The 12,143-nt window shown below is 37.5% G+C and overlaps 1 protein-coding gene across 1 annotated transcript; it reads left to right on the forward strand.

The window, feature by feature from the left end:
* Positions 1-8,016: 8,016 nt before the first annotated feature.
* On the forward strand, positions 8,017-8,537 carry LOC113272628 (transcription termination factor 4, mitochondrial-like). The gene is made up of 2 exons (XM_026522440.1): positions 8,017-8,112; positions 8,172-8,537. Exons 1-2 carry the CDS (start codon positions 8,017-8,019, stop codon positions 8,535-8,537), a joined length of 462 nt encoding a protein of 153 aa, XP_026378225.1.
* The last annotated feature ends 3,606 nt before the right edge of the window (positions 8,538-12,143 follow it).

Genomic DNA, 12,143 nt, shown 5'->3' on the forward strand with positions numbered 1-12,143 from the left:
AAAATCAAAGTTGAAATTTTTGGTTGATGTAATAAGATGAAGGAAGGAGAAGATGAGAGGGATTAGAGAAGATAGATTAGGAGAAAGATTAAATGGTTTTTAGTTTTTAAGTTTAGGGTTTAGTTTTAGGTTAATTAGTGCAGGGGTACTGAAGTAACTTCATCAAGTTTTGGTCTCCCATTAGTAAGGGCACTATGTCCATTTAAATCTGGGTATTACCCTAATTAATCCGGGTATACCCCAATCTCACCAGGTTTCTTAACGACTGATTAATTTTCGGTTAATCAATGTTTATTAGCTGTATAGGATGTGAAAGTAAAATCAACCAATGATAATCGACTTTGAAAATATGAAACAAATAGTAGAATTTGAATTCTTTTTAAAAACACCAACCCAAGTCCAGTGGTGTTCACGGCCACGTAGACCGATTCTGGGATGGTGTTCTTCATTCATGAAGAAAACCTATCGGTAAGAATTTATTTATATATAAGCTATTATAACAGTCGGCAGATATGAATGTTTTTATATCCTGATTGTGACATTTATTTATATAGATTAGGCAGTAACCCATGTTTCGCACCGGGTGAAAATAAATTATGCTAACCGTGGTGAATTTCCACCGGCATGGGCACAGGTTAGTGTTTTCTTCGTCTGGTTCCAAGTTTTTAGCTTGGTTGGTGATTTTGGGAATAACTCATGTCGCGGAATCCAAAATTTGTTTCCATTTTATTAACGAAGGAAATTAAAGATTCCTAAACACTTGATCAACACAAATGTACAAAAACACAGAATCATTTGAACAAGAAGATGATTGAGTTTGGGGTGAAAGGGGGTTACCCTCTATCCATAGTATGACCTAATTTGATCAAATTTGATGAACTCTTTAATTTTGAAAGAGACTCTCAACTCCTATAGCCCTTTCTCTCAAGATTACCTAAGTCATCTTAGATATTATCAGCAGATAAAAACCCATCTTTGATATTAGCACCCGTGTTGGGAATAGGAGCCTCAACAATCGTGCTAACATCACCACCATTTCCTTTAAGGGAAGCTACAACTTCATAATCCTTCTCTTTTTTCAGAATCCATATTTCACTTTCTTCTGCTGACATAAAATCGAGCCGTAATTAAAGTGCAACTTGTTCACAGGTATCACCCGAGTGATCGTTAATGAAACATTAATCACATGAATGGTATGGTTGCTTTTCTTAGTGATATTTGAATCAAGATTCGAATCCATATTCTGTTATTAACCATGCACTTCTCTTAAGTGGGGAAGTTAATTCTTTTTAGATTATGACCTTCACCAATCTGCCAATCCTTGGATGAGCATTTGGAGAATTTATTTCAATTTTTTTCTCTCCTAAGTATTGAATGATCTCGTTCACCAGAGACATATTAACATGTTCCAGTTGTAGGTTTTTAACTAAACAGTCCAGTTTTGACAAAGAAATTTAGTGTCTGCCAATGAGATTCTTGAGTTGAAGATACAACGAGCAAGTATTCTTTTACTGTCCAAAGAGCTTTCTTGATGATTTATTCTTGTTCTTTGGTCGAGCTAAACTTGAAGATGAAGAGATTAGGACCCATAAATTTTATTTACTTATTTTTATATTTCTTCCAAATCGCATTTTCCTCATCTATTACTTCTCTAACATCTAAAACCTCTAGGAAAAAGATCTTGCCAAGCCCGCTGTTGGTACAACCATCAGCAGCAGTTTGAGTCTGTTGACCACTTGAGCAGAACCAATGGTTCATTTATGTGGCTTGAAAACTCCAATATTGTTATGTTGCATTTGTGAGGTGATGCCGGAGACATAGATTTAAGAGTTAGTCACCATTTGAAAGCACAGAGAGTTGCACGAGTTGAATAGAGGGGTGTTAGAGATAGTTGTGGACTTAGGGTTTTATGTTAAGAAGGAAATGAAATGAAGAGGTTATTTATAAGAAAATATTTATTCTCTAATTTTAGAAGGATGGCACTGTTTCATTTTATCTATACAAGCTCTGATAAGTATAAATTGACAAAACATTTATATTACATATAAGTATAAAGTCCGGCAATAAAAACCGGAGAGTTACACTAAAATTTCACCAAAAATTCTCCCAAGTTAAAATTATCCTGGTGTCTCGGTCCCGAACAAGACAAAAACAAGATTAGCTACATTACTCTTACCAACTAATGTACCCAAAAATTATTGGGTGTAAAATCATGCTACAACCCCTTATTTGTATTATATCCACAAAATATCTCTTACAAACGAAAAAGACAAACAAACAACAGTTTTACGTTAACCGGAGATATGCCATGAAAATTATCTTATGACATAGTCTTGGACCCATCACAAAGAATTATACGAGGTGTTGTTCACACCAGTGGGGCCCATCAGGATTATGTCTTATAGGATTTCTCCAAGAACTACAGACACAATAAGTATATCATTTTTGGAAGAAAAAAAATGTGCACCTCAACCTTATAATTTGAGTAACGTCATCATCGTTTTGATTCATGTGATAGTGTATCTAAACAGTCATACTCAAAGCCTAGGCGGATCCATAAATAGTCTATGCATTTCATCTTTCCTTTATAGATCCATGTTTATTATCTTCCCTAGTTTGAGGTCTATGCCTTTTATTTGAAGCCTATTAATAAAAGACAACAGCGAGTCATTATGAAAAAATTTCAACAACCCCTTATCTACCTATTTTAGTTAATTACTAATATGCCCCTAATTAATTAGTGTTCATCTAGTTGATTAGTAGTAAAAAGTCGTGTTAGATGTGAAATTAACTTGTATTAATGAATCATCAGAATATGAAATTTTTTGAAATTTTGATTTATTTAAAAAAAACACCAACCTAGAATCGATTGATAATAAGGCGCCATAAACCAATTTTTGGTTGGTTCATCCACCAAGACCACTAAGAACCAGTGTATATTAAGTGCTTATATAACCGATTTTGAAAATTACACTCCAGAATCAATTTATGTTGATATTGGTGTCAACCGATTGTAACTTCAAACACATATACAAAATAGAATTTTTTTTTTACCTAGAATATGTTTATATGAAACATCACATCTACCGATTACGATGTTGAAAAACATCAAACACAATTTAATACATACTTCTTATATATAATCAAGTTAAGAATGAGTTTGAATTCATACTCATTACCATGTCAAGTAGTAATCATACCCAATTTGAGAATGAGTATGAAGTCATACTCATTTTCATTTCGAGTATAAATTATACTCATTTTCGGTTTGAGTATAAAAATCCAGGGATAAACTTATACTCATTCTCAATTCGGGTATAAAATTGTTTTCAACAATATCATTTTTAGTTCAAGTATACATTACCAGAATCGATTTACGTTAGTTCCCACATCGACCTATTCTAGGTTGAGTTCTTCAACCACGAAGAACACAAACCAGAATCGGTTTATGTGAGAGTCCATGTGAGCCGATTCTGGTTTGTTCCTTCAACCACGAAAAACACCAATTGAAATCATTCGATATGTATATGATCATCGACTAATTATATGGAATTGGTTAACGTATACATGGACATCAACCGATTCTGGTTAAACAAAAGAAATATGGATATCTAAATCTTGAAAAAATCAATCAAAAACATAACAAAGAAATATGGGTTACTAAAACTACATTACCATATTAATGCACTCGGCTGTTGATGGGGCAAAACGATTTGCTGGTTTTTTAAGAAAGTGAAAAGACGACCGTGAGGAAAAGACTTCTCGAACGACCAAATTCCTAAACCTCAAACAGATGTACTGCACGGGAGTGCTTTGAGTTCGAGAGATCAATTTGTGGGACTCCGGCCTAAACCAAGATAACAGCCGTTGCAGAGTCAATTCGGTCACAAAAAGGGAAGAGGGTCGATCAGTAAGAGGGAAGCTGAGAAGTGTGTGAGATCAATGGTGATCAAGGATCGTGAATGTGTTGTAGGTTTCTGCATATGAACTGCTGGGTTCAAATAAGTTTGAAGTATGCTTATTTGAGAGTGATTGTTCAGATGAGAATTCTTGCGATAATTCCTGTATATTTGTGCTTGTTTACACGATGATTCTTGGTTGTTCAATCGCGGATTCAGAAACTTATTTATATTGATAGAATGTAGACACAATGATTTCCAATAAGTGTGACGGTTGCTCGAGTGAAAGAATGGGAAAGTGGGAAATCGTGGTTAAACCAGTTCTAGGTCGTGTGGAGACTTGGTTGATTGTCCACCCACTACTTTGCTAACTACCTCAACTGCTTGCATGACTTACTCACATTTCTCATCGTGGATGAACACACATGCCATAGGCCGCCAGACCAAAACCCTAATTAATATTCCCTCATGTGACATGATTGATGCCTCACGATTGTGGAGTCTGCAAGGCAGACGTTTATTTAATTAGTCAGTTATTGACTTTACTAGACAATGAGTCTTAGCCTTAACGAGTCGAGCATAATGAACGAATGTGGTATGCTCTGAGACTCATGGATTGAAGATAAGATGTCTGCTGGGACAACAATGATGTTCAAATGTTGAGTCTTAATATCATTTTACCAGTAGAGATAATAATGATATTTTGATAATTTGGATCGATCGTCCGATGAAGTTGCTCGATAGAGGACTTATTTTGATATGACGAATATTCGACAGGAAATCAAAAATATTGTTGAATTATATAGAATGTTCTGATATATCATAAATGATGGAAGGATAAAGTAGGAATCAGGAATATTGGATGTTCGTCTGTTCAAACCATGTTGCTCAGTCGAGCAAATTATTAGTAGCAGTACCAGACATTAAATAAATTAAAATATTAATTGCTGGACCAATATAATTCTCCAATGTTAATAGTTGAATCTAACATGAAGAATACTTCTCAGTCAAGCAATTGATAGTTGAATCAATGAGTTTTGGACCCAATTGAATGAGCAAAATAAATATTGCGAGTTTAAGCAAATATTGCTCGATTCATGAATTACTGGTAGCAGGACCAAATAATATAATTAAAATACTGGCGGCTGACCGAATATTATTAATTAGGATGTTGATTGCTAGATCAACATAAAATTATTAGGGTTTGAACGTGTTCAGAATTAAGCTTTACAGAGCATTTGATTTGAAACCCTAATTTTGGTCGATTGTTGATCAATTGATGATTTACTGAAAATAAACCAATGAGCGGGAGAGGGACATGCTATATGGTATGATGGCCGACCATTTAGCGGGTAGGTGCTCGAGTGAGCGTGCACCTAAGTCCTTTATAGGCCCATTGGTGGAAGGATGATTAAATGATCATTTAATCATTATTGAAATAGTGCTCATCTAAGCATTAGTTGGTAAAACCTAATTATTGAGAGAGGAGGACCGGACAAGGGGTATGAGATGGGCCCTTGGTGGTCGTGGTACCGGCTAGTGGTCAATTGATCAAGTTCCAAGTTGGTTGGAAAGAATTTTAACCCAAAATGAACTGTAGAAGATTAATTAAGTCAAAATCATTAATATGATGTGGGACCCGCTCCTTTAAGCCTAAGGGAAGACCTTGGTCGGTCAAGGTGGCATGCCCATGTCACCATATATTTCGTGACTTAGTTATGAGAATTTGGGTATTTTCTGGTGCGCGTTTGAGAAATATTTTGGATTTTCAGAAGAGTTTGATCTTAACTGAAACTCTTGATTTTGCTTGAGTGAGCAAGTAAAATTTTGCTCGCGCGACCAATATTTTAAGAATTTTAAAATGAATGATATTTTAATATTTGTCGTGGAAAGCCTTGATGACTTTTGGGTTTTAGATAATTTTAGCAATATTTGAGAAAATGTGAAAAAACCAGGGTTTTTGCTCAAACGAAAGAGTTTCATGAGATGAAGGAAGGAATTATAATAACAAAATAAGGAATTGAGAGGTGTGGGACCGGCCAGGTTATGGAATGGCCGGACGGCACATGTGCTTGGTCCCGTGCTCTTCCCTATTTTATATTATTAATTTTCATCACTTGAGAAAATATGGAGAAACTAGGAGTTTTGCTCGAACGAGGAAGTTTACTCAAACAAGGAGTTTTCAAGAGACAAGGAAAATAATAAAATAAATTAAAAATAAAAGAAAGAGGCGTGGGACCGTCCACGAGGCATGGCCGTCCGGCCGGTGGGTCCGGTCCCATGCGCGCCTCTTTATGATTTTTTAATTATTTTTCTTCTCTGATTTTGCACAGGTTTCCTCGTTCGTCCATATTTTTGAATACTCGTTTATGCATTTGGGTACTTGTTCGTGCATTATTGTTAAGTACACTGGCACCGTTTTCTCGGGGCTTACTCGGTGGTGGCTCAGATTCCCGAACAATGAATATTTATTACTAATTTATGGAATTCAACTGAGAATAAGTCACGAAACAGAGTAATAAAATAGGTTGATTATCTATTACTAATTCATGGAATTCAGCCGGGAATAAGCCACGCAACGTAGTAATGGGATAGATTGATTATCTATTACTAATTCATGGAATTCAGTCGGAAATAAGCCATGAAATGGAGTAATGAGATAAAATGTATTATTTTTCTAGGAATTCAATTGATGAATGTCACGCTAGAGTTAATATATGAATTGCTCTATACTAGCATGCAATACGTCTAGGAGCGAGTTTATTCGAGAATCGAGGTATAAGATGATGGAAGCATCATACTCGTTCTGAATATTGGTCGTGTATAGTCAGGGAATAATATGATAATCTGAAGACGTTAGCGCTCTATACTAGCATGAAATATGTCTCGGAGACATCCAATCATTAAGAGATGCTATACACATTCTACCTATATAGTCAGGAAACAAACAATGTAACGTCCCGAAGATGTTAGCGCTCTATACTAGCATGTAATATGTCTAGGAGCCGTACAATCGTTTCGATTCTATGTAGAGGTGCTGTTGAAATATGCCAAGTATAGAAAAGCTAAGATGAGAGGCTTTACGAATAACATATTCATCATAGCTCAGAGAGGATGTTCGCTCAGTCAAAGATCGTGAAATGGTTTATGAATCATAAAATATGAGTTTCACATACATTTCTGAAGCCGTGTCAGAAACATGCAGTATCATGATTTTACGGTTTTAGCCTTTGTCGAAAATCCACCATTAACATTAAGTCCCCTGCTTAGTGAGGGACATTCATGTTCCGCAGTAAGCACTGAATGGTGATTTTCCTGTAGACGAGATAAGTAGTTCAACTTTGTCGTAAAATGCATTTCCAGAATCCCCTATTTGCTTCAGTGATGTCATGTTCAAGAAAATAACTAGATAAGGACTCCGGCAGTATGATAGAATGTCATCCCATGAGTACGGAGAGATGAGGCACCACTGATTTGTGCGGTCGGACGCCCAATTTTGGTCGGTTTAGCGTTTATGGTCCCGTGCCCAAAAAGGAAATTCTTGTGCAGGATCAGATGTTCGTTCATTCATTAATTTAAGAAACAAACAATAATCCCTAGCATAAGAGAGATTTTTTTTAATAGACCTGCGTCTAATGATAAAAAATTTGTCTATGAGCTTTCACGAAAACTATTTTTTTTTAATATGTGAGATTTCACAAAATGGAATAAACTCTCGTTTCAAAGTTGGATGCTCATACGAGAGATTTTTTTTTTTTTTTTTTTTTGCAAAAATCAAATTTTGATTTTGAATAATCATTGAAAATAAGCAATTATTTATGATGAAATAATGTCTTTACGTGAACGTCTTCCCAAATTTTAAAAAACTAGTGGATGTTTACACAGTAAAATTCACGTGAGTTGTTTACGGTTTTATGAAAATCAAATTTTGATTTTTGAATAATGAACTTTGCTCATCTTTGAATATTTGAAGAAACGAGCAAGTTATTGAAGCTTTTGCGGTATAATCACTATTGTTAGTGAAATTGTAAACATGTATGAGTTAGATTATTACCATTTTTGTTGCATGTTTGTTATTGGTATATCCATGTCTCCATGTATTTCATCTCAGATAATGATGACTTTTAGCTACAACCACTCTGCTGTCTCTTCCGGAGAACACTCCAGAAATACCAAGCCAAATATGAAGACTTATGCAGACGTTTATGCCAAGGTGAATTAACCTTCCAGAGATGCTGGAAAGATGATACATGGTATGTATCTCGATCATAGAAGAGAAAAGCTGAGGATGAAAAGCTTGCAGCTTATCATCAAAAAAGGCACCAGCTTCAGCAAGTGAGACTATCGGTTGAAGATGCAGTTCGATCTTGCGCGGACGGTGTAGCTTCTGATTCAGATGTGGAGGAAATTGAATTCGTCTGGAAACCTATTGAACGTGAGGTTGAGCCATATCCACCTAGTAAAAGGGTTGAACGATTGTCCAAAGATGATTTCCGAGCCGAATGTGATGAAGACGACTATTTGGATGCAACTTATGATGATCCCGAAGACCATCTAGAAGAAGTTCTCGAAGAAAATTCAGAAGATGCTTCTGAAGAAGAACTTGAAGAAGATTCTGATCATGAAGATGATGACTGACGATCAATCATTGTAGTAGTTGAACATCTTTTGATTTTTGTAGGTGCCTTGATTATTTCAGTATTTTTACTTCATGAATATCAGAAACCTTGCTTGTCTCTTTTCCTCTGATTGAATAGGGTGGATGTCCGTCCATATGCACGAAGGATCACGATTCTTATTCAGACAATTTTAGCTTGTTCATCCAATTGATGTGAATTTTGGACATGTTTTAGTGGACCTACGTGTGGAGAAAATGACATGTCCTTCGATTCTTCATCAAATACTCCAAGTTGTCGATTTGCGCAGGATAATGCAAAATTTTATTAGATGAGCTTGTTGCAAAAACACCCATATGCTTACGTCTTCGAAACTTATGGAGCCTTCATGGTGAGACGTGCAGTATCACGGTGGTATACTGTGAGTCCACAGTATTGGTGGGGATCTAGGGGATGTCGCTTGACTGTGAGTGTTATGAATCCCGTCTAGAAATTTCTGCTTGTACGTCATTAATGAGTGCTAAAAAGTGCATATTTCTATATATTTTTCTTGGCATTTAACTCATCTTTTGTGCAGTAATTCTACATTTTATCCCATATTCTGTATTTTCATTGTTTTCAAGAATAAATATTTTTCTTACTTAATTTTGCATTTTTAGGTAATAAATAAAGTCTGGATGACTTGCGGAGCGGAAAAGAGCTGAAGAGTAGTGAAAGGCCGGAAGAAATTACGCAAGGAAGCCGCAAAGAATGGAGCGCACGTCCAAAAAGCTAGGAATGGGCTCAAGAAGGAAGAATTGTTCTTAAAGAAGATATGGGCTTGGCATACCCAAGGCCCAAAACCCTTACCCAAACCCATTTTCTATATCCATACCCGCCTCCATTCTCAGCCGTTAGATCGGATCCATCTCATCATCCAATGGTCGCTTCTTCATCGTTCATCAAAATCTGAAGTCCCTGCAAAACACCATAGTACCTAAATTCCAAGCCTTCATATTAGATCACATTTAGATCCTACGGTCGCTTCTTTGCCTGCTCATCAAATCTCGATACTTCCGCTTAACACTACAACACCTAACCTCGATCTTCGCCGTTAACTTTGTTGTATTTCACAATCCAACGGTCGAAGTGATTCATCTCTCATACCACCGTTAGATCTACCAACCATCTTCACATCCAACGCGTCTCCTCGCTAGACATCAAAGTTTGATGAACCCGCTCAACACCTTAGCCATCGAACCCATCGACCTCAAGCCAAACACCCTCTTCTTCCCAAATCATTTTCTTTCCCCAAAACTTCTTCTCCACCACCATACCGCCTGCAACTCCACTGCCACCACCATCTCTTCCATCACCACCTCGAGCTTCACCATCTCCATTCTCTCGACCAAATCAGAGCCTTCACCATCATCCAGCTCCCTAGTATTCCCCTTTCTTGTTCTTAGCATCAACCCTAGGTGCTACAGATAAGAAAGAGAAAAGCTAGGGCATCAGTAGACGCAATTGGGAGCAGTTCGAGCTGAGGAGGAGCAGAGGGAACATCAACAGGTCATGGGTCGAGCAGAATTCACACATGGGTGAGAGAATTTGATTTTCCCCAAATCAATTTAGGGTTTTCAAATTTTAGGGTTTCTCAAAATTAGGGATTTTGTTGTAAACTATAAGTAGGAACTGATGTAGGATGTTAAAGGGTGTTCTTGGTTAGCCGAGACACCCCCTAATTGGGTTAATTTAATTTCACTGTTAATTTTTAGGGTTCTTGTTTTGCAATTTTCATTCACTGTTTAGTAGTTTAAATGTTGTGTTGTTCCTGTTAAATGTGTGTTGTTCCTGTTAATGTGTGTTGTTTACATGTGTGTTACTGTTTTTCCATTCTAAATGTGTTCCTGTTAAATGTGTTGTTCCTGTTAAATGTGTGTTGTTCCTGTTAATCATGTTTAGTTCCATTGTAGTGTTAATTATGTTCTGAGTTCACTGTTGAGGCTCAGATGAAACCTTAGTGCACTAATGAATGATGAATTGCTAGGAAGGCCTGTTTTGCTTGAGTAATGGGAAGAAGTTGGTGCTCTGATATGCCTGTGATTGACTGTGATTTCAAAAGACAGTCAATGCTAGGGGCAAATCAGTGAGCAAGCTGATTCTCTTCCCATTCTAGTTGGATGCTTAAGTTTTTGCATTGTTTAGCTAGGACACAAGGTGGATTCTAAGCCTTAGCTTAGACACAACTGCAACCTCCTCTCTGCCCTTGGCTCATAGCCTTGGTTTACTTCAATACCATTGCTTCACATCATCTTCACTGTCACCTTTCTCTTACCACTTTCTTTTGTAACTTACTTTGCTTCGTTGGCACTTTGCCACTGTTAACAATCACCATTTTACTACCATCTTCATTGTCATTGTAAATGCCATCCTTGGCCCTGTGTGATTTTGTTTCCTGTCTGCCTTTGCTTCTGCTGCCTTGTTCTCCCCCTGCTGCTACTACTTGCCGTTGCTGTTCTGCTGCTCTCCCTTTCCCTGCTGAAGCCACTGCTGCTGCTGCAACTGAGCTTGGCTCAGCTAAGACCACAGTTCAGGTTAAGGCCCAGCCACAGTTCACTGTGAAAGCCCGCTCACAGTTCACTTTCCAAGCTAAGTCCTGTCACTGTCAAGCCCAGATCCTCATACAAGCCAACTGAGCCCAAAGCTCACTTCAACACTGAGCCCAAGTTCAGTTCATTGAAACCAAAGGCTAAAAGCCCAGGTTTAATCCCAAGGCCAGTGCAATTCAAAAGACCAAAAGCCCATAAGTTCACAGTCAATCCAAAAGCCCACTGAGCCCAAAACCATTTCATTGTTAAAAACAAACCCATTAAGCCCAATTTACTCAAAGGGTATTCAAAGCCCAACAGTTCCAAAGGTATTCATAACCCATTGGTGCCACACCCTTTGATACCTAAAGCCCAATAGCCAACTAGAACCCAAAATAGCTAACACTCCAAACACACCCATCTCTGTGGATCGACCCGTACTTGCACGAGCTACAACTGACGACCGTGCACTTGCGGTATTACTGTAGGCCCGTTTTCATTTCACTTCAATTTTATACGCTTTCCCGGGCCACCAAGTTTTTGGCGCCGCTGCCGGGGATTGGTGCTGTGTTTTTCTTGTAGTTTTATTAGCTATTTTTGCATTTCACTGCATAGCATTTGCATCTGCATCTGCTTCACTTCATTTGCTGTTGGACCTGCTGTTCTGAACCTGTTTTTCCTCTGCTGGGACGCCACCAAGGAAAAGAACCAAAGCCCAACTGGGTTTTTGCAACAATATCAGAGCAGCTGGGCTGTGCTTAAAAGGTAACCCATTTAAGAGAACCCGAATTGTGGGCTTCCAATTTTTAATTGTGGGCTTGTAATATTAAAGCCAATTTTTGGGCTTTTTATTTTCTGTTGGGTTTGTAATAATTATTTTGTGGGCTTGTTTGTTTAATTTGTGGGCTTGTATTTAATTTTTGTGAGCTTGTTTAATTTGGACTTGTATTTTGTATTCTGGGTTTTTAAACCCAGCTGAGCTTGTAACCGATCACGCTAGGTTAACTCGTTAGTGGGCCGAGTACCCAAATTCTAGGCCGAGATTTTGGACTCAGTTTCAC

The sequence above is a fragment of the Papaver somniferum genome, chromosome 4 (genome assembly GCF_003573695.1).
Source record: "Papaver somniferum cultivar HN1 chromosome 4, ASM357369v1, whole genome shotgun sequence".
Classification (NCBI taxonomy): Eukaryota; Viridiplantae; Streptophyta; class Magnoliopsida; order Ranunculales; family Papaveraceae; genus Papaver; species Papaver somniferum.